We start from the raw sequence: 7,822 nt of genomic DNA on the forward strand, positions 1-7,822 counted from the left end.
GAGAGCATACGAGGCATGTATGTACGTGCAGTAATGTGTATACAGTGGGGGATTCCTGGATGTATTACCCCATGGATGGCTGAGCTCCGGGCGCTGCTGGGTGTAGTAACCGATTCCCCCTCATGCTCTTCCGATGTGTAGTCTATCTCCCCGTCCTCCTGGCCGGTCTTCAGCTTCTTGGGCTGACTCTCGTACTCCCCGTCCTCGTAGTGCTCGGAGGATGAGGAAGACGACATGGCTGGGCGGCTCTGGTGGCTCCTTTGTCCCTCACTGACTGCTGCGAGCGAGAACGGCTCAGAATCTGACACCGCAGAGATGCAATCCAGCCGGGAGCTGGGCCTGGCCGGGGGCGTGGCTAATAGGGGGCGGGGTCGGCGGCGGCGGCACGCTCTGGTGGGCTCTTTTCCTCTGGGATTGTCCGGGCGAGCTGCGGGCAGCGCGCATGCGGACACGGGGTGAGGTGGCGAGGGTAGGTAGGGAGGAATGGGCAGAGCAATACTCTGGAATCTCCAACCTTCCCCTGCATCTGACACCTCAGCGGCTGGATGAGCCCTTACTATGGGGATAATGTTCCATTTAGCACCCGAGGTGTATAATACTAGCCGGGAAATGGGGCGCTCTGATATTCGTTCTATAGAGCATAGCATTGTATGTCTGCGTGCAGGAAGTGTCATGTGTATTCACAAATGCTACAGTGGCTACTAGCTACTGCACGGATCTGACACGCCTGTGACAGAAGAAGATATATGTATGTGTGAGTACGCTACTACTAACTGCACATTGGGGGTAATTCCAAGTTGATCGCAGCAGGAATTCTGTTAGCAATTGGGCAAAACCATGTGCACTGCAGGGGAGGCAGATATAACATGTGCAGAGAGAGTTAGATTTGGGTGTGGTGTGTTCAATCTGCAATCTAATTTGCAGTGTAAAAATAAAGCAGCCAGTACTATTTACCCTGCACAGAAATAAAATAATCCACCCAAATCTAACTCTCTCTGCACATGTTATATCTGCCACACCTGCAGTGCACATGGTTTTGCCCAACTGCTAAAAAATTTCCTGCTGCGATCAACTTGGAATTACCCTCATTGCATCTAGAATTGTTCACAGATGAATGTATTTTCAACTGCGACAATGACGCATTGACACACTGCAATTAAAGCATTTAATGGAACATGCTGTGGCGTGAGCTCAGTGTAATGCGTGTATAAGTACACCCTGCCAGCAGTAACCTATGCAGTGCGCCCCACATGGCTGCCTCGGATGGTTCCCCTGTGGGCGGGGTGTGCTTCATTTGGAACTTTCCATGCAGGGTATAGCATACTCCTACACACTTGTCAGTTCTCCCATACATGCATTTGGCCCCTGTATGGCTCATCTCCCACTGTGTAACCTTGTAGTGCGCCCAACATGGCTGCCTTATCTGGTGCGCTTGTGGATGGGATGAAAAATGCGTGGACCTGATGTTTTTATTGGAACCCTACTCTGAACTTAAGGACTCTGCAATCTCCCCATTTTGTGTTCTCTTCTAGGGGTGGACTATTCCACCCTGGGTAATCCTACGCAGTGCGCCTAAGATGGCTGCCGCACCTGGTGCCTTGTGATGGTGGAATACACAACCCCTGGAGGTTATTACTCAAAATGCCTACACCAATCATGCATTATTCTTTCTGTGTCTTTGTCTGTGTGGTTTATCTTTTGATGTAATACTTTAAATCTTCTGTATTATGTGCATTGTGTGAGTTCTAGTTGGCGCCGCGGATGGCTGCCTCGGTGCTGCTCTGCCAAGCAGCCTTAGTTTTTAGTCTTAAATATATAATATGTCTACTGTACAGTTGCATATGTGCAGTATGAACTCATATGTGTAATGTATGCTACGTTTTTTCCTCCATGTTGCTGCTTGGCGATGCATTGTACCACAAAGAATTCCTAGTGTACGCGAGTACACCTGGCCAATAAAGCTGATTCTGATATGTATGGTCCCAGTAGATGCAATGATTTGTGTTTAAATTGAGCTGTGCACACATGTCAAAGGCAATGGTACAAGAAGGGCATATGTCCTGCACACCAGAGCGGAGATGGTGCTGGTGCAGACACGGGATATTTTAGTACATAGGAACTCAGTCAGCATTGGTCTGTTTTAGTTGAACTAACTACGCAGCCCTAGTCACATACCAGCCAACAGTACCATTTTACCAATATCTGTACTAGGCCGCACTGACCGATGTGGCTATCCTCTCATTGCAGATATGTACATTTCTGTGGTATGGCGATGGGCTGTGGGGGCATGTGCCACCAAGCTCCTGTCTGTGTTTTGTATCATTCACATACGGTACAGGTGTGATGCCCCCCGCATGTGTGTGAGGGAGAATGGTCTCCCCCACAGGTACTTCCTAAGGCTAAGGTACACACTGTTAAATTTTTGAGTTTTCCTGATAATTGGGGCAGCCTTGGGGGATATCAACCCACAATCTGCTTGTGTATAAGGGGCTCTGCTGTGCAAACTCCGTCTGGACCCCCTCATCTCCAGCCGACAGCGATGTAGACTCTGGTCACTAGGGGACCTTACCGCTGTCCCAGAGTCTATTGCGCATGCGCAGATCTCCGGGAAAATGGTGTGGTGGACATTTTCTCAGTGATTTTCTTACCACGCATGCACAAAATGCTGTGAAAGTGGCCGCCACACCATTTTCCAAGTGACTACTGCAGCGCTGCTACTGCTGAGGCGGGACTCTAGAGTGTAAGTATTGAGCAAAATGGGTGCAGTTGCCCCCCCCCCCCCTCCCCCCCGAACCCCTGGGATCCCATGTGCACTGCACCGATTATAAATACGTCAGTGTCCAGAGCAGATAGAGGGAGACTTTTTCATTTAAAGAAGGTGTGATTAAACAGTGACTTGATCCCTTATAAAGCTCCTACCATAAGTACTAACAAATAGACATCAATTAAGGCAATTTCCATTTCTAGGCCCCAATATATCAGCAATAGCAACAACAAAAAAATAATTTACAGATTCTGAGTTTTTTTCCCCAGATTTCAAGATCCCCCAATACCCCAATCTGTGACCATACATTACAGATATTTCTCTGACGTCCTAAGTGGATGCTGGGGACTCCGTCAGGACCATGGGGATTAGCGGCTCCGCAGGAGACAGGGCACAAAACTAAAGCTTTAGGATCAGGTGGTGTGTACTGGCTCCTCCCCCTATGACCCTCCTCCAAGCCTCAGGTTTTTGTGCCCGTCCGAGCAGGGTGCAATCTAGGTGGCTCTCTTAAGGAGCTGCTTAGAAAAAGTTTTTAGGTTTATTATTTTCAGTGAGTCCTGCTGGCAACAGGCTCACTGCATCGAGGGACTTAGGGGAGAGAAGTTCAACTCACCTGCGTGCAGGATGGATTGGCTTCTTAGGCTACTGGACACCATTAGCTCCAGAGGGAGTCGGAACACAGGTCTCACCCTGGGGTTCGTCCCGGAGCCGCGCCGCCGACCCCCCTTGCAGATGCTGAAGATTGAAGGTACAGAAACCGGCGGCAGAAGGTTCTTCAGTCTTCTTGAAGGTAGCGCACAGCACTGCAGCTGTGCGCCATTGTTTGTCACACACTTCTCACCAACGGTCACGGAGGGTGCAGGGCGCTGCTGGGGGCGCCCTGGGCAGCAATGTAAATACCTTTTATGGCTAAAAAAAATACATCACATATAGCCCTTGAGGCTATATGGATGTATTTAACCCCTGCCAGATATTACAAACTACGGGAGAAAAGCCCGCCGGAATAGGGGGCGGGGCTTATTCTCCTCAGCACACAGCGCCATTTTCCTGCTCAGCTCCGCTGTGAGGAAGGCTCCCAGGACTCTCCCCTGCACTGCACTACAGAAACAGGGTAAAACAGAGAGGGGGGGCACTTTTTATGGCGATATTTTATATATTTAAGCTGCTATAAGGATACAACACTTATATAAGGTTGTTCCCATATATATTATAGAGCTTGGGTGTGTGCTGGCAAACTCTCCCTCTGTCTCCCCAAAGGGCTAGTGGGGTCCTGTCTTCGATAAGAGCATTCCCTGTGTGTCTGCTGTGTGTCGGTACGTGTGTGTCGACATGTATGAGGACGATGTTGGTGTGGAGGCAGAGCAATTGCCGGTAATGGTGATGTCACCCCCCAGGGAGTCGACACCGGAATGGATGGCTTTGTTTATGGAATTACGTGATAATGTCAGCACATTACAAAAATCAGTTGACGACATGAGACGGCCGGAAAACCAGTTGGTACCTGCCCAGGCGTCTCAGACACCGTCAGGGGCTGTAAAACGCCCTTTACCTCAGTCGGTCGACACAGACCCAGACACGGACACTGAATCTAGTGTCGACGGTGAAGAAACAAACGTATTTTCAAGTAGAGCCACACGTTATATGATCACGGCAATGAAGGAGGCTTTGCATATCTCTGATACTGCAAGTACCACAAAAAGGGGTATTATGTGGGGGGTGAAAAAACTACCTGTAGTTTTTCCTGAATCAGAGGAATTGAATGATGTATGTGATGAAGCGTGGGTTAACCCAGATAGAAAAGTGCTAATTTCAAAAAAGTTATTGGCGTTATACCCTTTCCCGCCAGAGGTTAGGGCGCGCTGGGAAACACCCCCTAGGGTGGATAAGGCGCTCACACGCTTATCAAAACAAGTGGCGTTACCGTCTCCTGATACGGCCGCCCTCAAGGATCCAGCTGATAGGAGGCTGGAAACTACCCTAAAGAGTATATACACACATACTGGTGTTATACTGCGACCAGCCATCGCCTCAGCCTGGATGTGCAGTGCTGGGGTGGTCTGGTCGGATTCCCTGACTGAAAATATTGATACCCTGGATAGGGACAGTATTTTATTGACTATAGAGCAATTAAAGGATGCTTTTCTTTATATGCGAGATGCTCAGAGGGATATTTGCACTCTGGCATCGAGAGTAAGTGCGATGTCCATATCTGCCAGAAGAAGTTTATGGACGCGACAGTGGTCAGGTGATGCGGATTCCAAACGACATATGGAAGTATTGCCGTATAAAGGGGAAGAATTATTTGGCGTAGGTCTATCGGATCTGGTGGCCACGGCAACTGCCGGAAAATCCACCTTTTTACCTCAGACCCCCTCCCAACAGAAAAAGACACCGTCTTTTCAGCCGCAGTCCTTTCGGTCCTATAAGAACAAGAGGGCAAAAGGACAGTCATATCTGCCCCGGGGCAGAGGAAGGGGTAAGAGAGGGCAGCAAGCAGCCCCTGCCCAGGAACAGAAGCCCTCCCAGGGTTCTGCAAAGCCCTCAGCATGACGCTGGGGCTGTACAAGCGGACTCAGGAGCGGTGGGGGGTCGACTCAGGAATTTCAGCGCACAGTGGGCTTGCTCACAGGTGGACCCTTGGATCCTGCAGGTAGTATCTCAGGGTTACAGGTTGGAATTCGAGAAGTCTCTCCCTCGCCGGTTCCTAAAGTCTGCTTTGCCAACGTCTCCCTCAGACAGGGCGACGGTATTGGAAGCCATTCACAAGCTGTTTTCTCAGCAGGTGATAGTCAAGGTACCCCTCCTACAACAGGGAAAGGGGTATTACTCCACGCTATTTGTGGTACCGAAGCCGGACGGCTCGGTAAGACCTATTCTAAATCTGAAATCTTTGAACCTGTACATACAAAAATTCAAGTTCAAGATGGAATCACTCAGAGCAGTGATAGCGAATCTGGAAGAAGGGGACTTTATGGTGTCCCTGGACATAAAGGATGCTTACCTGCATGTCCCAATTTGCCCTTCACATCAAGGGTACCTCAGGTTCGTGGTGCAAAACTGTCATTATCAGTTTCAGACGCTGCCGTTTGGATTGTCCACGGCACCTCGGGTCTTTACCAAGGTAATGGCCGAAATGATGATTCTTCTGCGAAGAAGAGGCGTATTAATTATCCCTTACTTGGACGATCTCCTGATAAGGGCAAGGTCCAGAGAACAGCTGGAGGACGGAGTAGTACTAACCCAAGTAGTGCTGCAACAACACGGGTGGATTCTGAATTTTCCAAAATCTCAGTTGACCCCGACAACACGTCTGCTGTTCCTGGGAATGATTCTGGACACGGTTCAGAAAAAGGTGTTTCTTCCGGAGGAGAAAGCCAAGGAGTTATCCGAACTTGTCAGGAACCTCCTAAAACCAGGAAAAGTGTCTGTGCATCAATGCACAAGAGTCCTTGGAAAGATGGTGGCTTCTTACGAAGCAATTCCATTCGGCAGATTCCACGCACAAACTTTTCAGTGGGATCTGCTGGACAAATGGTCCGGATCGCATCTGCAGATGCATCAGCGGATAACCTTATCGCCACGGACAAGGGTGTCTCTTCTGTGGTGGTTGCAGAGTGCTCATCTGTTAGAGGGCCGCAGATTCGGCATACAGGACTGGGTCCTGGTGACCACGGATGCCAGTCTGAGAGGCTGGGGAGCGGTCACACAGGGAAGAAACTTCCAGGGAGTATGGTCAAGCCTGGAGATGTCTCTTCATATAAATATACTGGAGCTAAGAGCAATTTACAATGCTCTAAGCCTGGCAAAACCCCTGCTTCAGGGTCAGCCGGTGTTGATCCAGTCGGACAACATCACGGCAGTCGCCCACGTAAACAGACAGGGCGGCACAAGAAGCAGGAGAGCAATGGCAGAAGCTGCAAGGATCCTTCGCTGGGCGGAAGATCATGTGATAGCACTGTCAGCAGTGTTCATTCCGGGAGTAGACAACTGGGAAGCAGACTTCCTCAGCAGACACGATCTACACCCGGGAGAGTGGGGACTTCATCCAGAAGTCTTCCACATGATTGTGAACCGTTGGGAAAAACCAAAGGTGGATATGATGGCGTCTCGCCTCAACAAAAAACTGGACAGGTATTGCGCCAGGTCAAGAGACCCTCAGGCAATAGCTGTGGACGCTCTGGTAACACCGTGGGTGTACCAGTCAGTGTATGTGTTTCCTCCTCTTCCTCTCATACCCAAAGTACTGAGAATTATACGGCAAAGGGGAGTAAGAACGATACTCGTGGCTCCGGATTGGCCAAGAAGAACTTGGTACCCGGAACTTCAGGAGATGCTCACGGAAAATCCGTGGCCTCTACCTCTAAGACGGGACCTGATTCAGCAGGGACCGTGTCTATTCCAAGACTTACCGCGGCTGCGTTTGACGGCATGGCGGTTGAACGCCGAATTCTAAAGGAAAAAGGCATTCCAGAAGAGGTCATTCCTACACTGGTTAAAGCCAGGAAGGAGGTGACTGCACAACATTATCACCGCATTTGGAGAAAATATGTTGCGTGGTGTGAGGCCAGGAAGGCCCCCACGGAGGAATTTCAACTGGGTCGATTCCTACATTTCCTGCAAACAGGATTGTCTATGGGCCTCAAATTGGGGTCCATTAAGGTTCAAATTTCGGCCCTGTCGATTTTCTTCCAGAAAGAATTGGCTTCAGTTCCTGAAGTCCAGACTTTTGTAAAAGGAGTACTACATATACAGCCCCCGGTTGTGCCCCCAGTGGCTCCGTGGGACCTGAATGTAGTTTTGGATTTTCTCAAATCCCATTGGTTTGAGCCACTCAAATCGGTGGATTTGAAATATCTTACATGGAAAGTAACCATGCTACTGGCCCTGGCTTCAGCCAGGAGAGTATCAGAATTGGCGGCTTTATCGTATAAGAGCCCATATCTGATTTTCCATTCGGACAGGGCAGAACTGCGGACGCGTCCTCAGTTTCTGCCTAAGGTGGTGTCAGCGTTTCACCTGAACCAGCCTATTGTGGTGCCTGCGGCTACTAGCGATTTG

General features: G+C 49.7%; 1 protein-coding gene across 1 annotated transcript in view; it reads right to left on the bottom strand.

Annotated features, from left to right (window-relative positions):
• Window positions 1-357, bottom strand: part of HNRNPLL (heterogeneous nuclear ribonucleoprotein L like) — a 120,365-nt gene extending 120,008 nt beyond the window's left edge. The window contains exon 1 of the mRNA XM_063918000.1: window positions 69-357. Within this exon, the coding sequence (XP_063774070.1) occupies window positions 69-236 (168 nt within the window). The 5' untranslated portion in view covers window positions 237-357. The remainder of the gene's footprint in view (window positions 1-68) is intronic.
• Window positions 358-7,822: the final 7,465 nt, after the last annotated feature.

This window comes from Pseudophryne corroboree, chromosome 4 (genome assembly GCF_028390025.1).
Source record: "Pseudophryne corroboree isolate aPseCor3 chromosome 4, aPseCor3.hap2, whole genome shotgun sequence".
Taxonomy (NCBI): Eukaryota; Metazoa; Chordata; class Amphibia; order Anura; family Myobatrachidae; genus Pseudophryne; species Pseudophryne corroboree.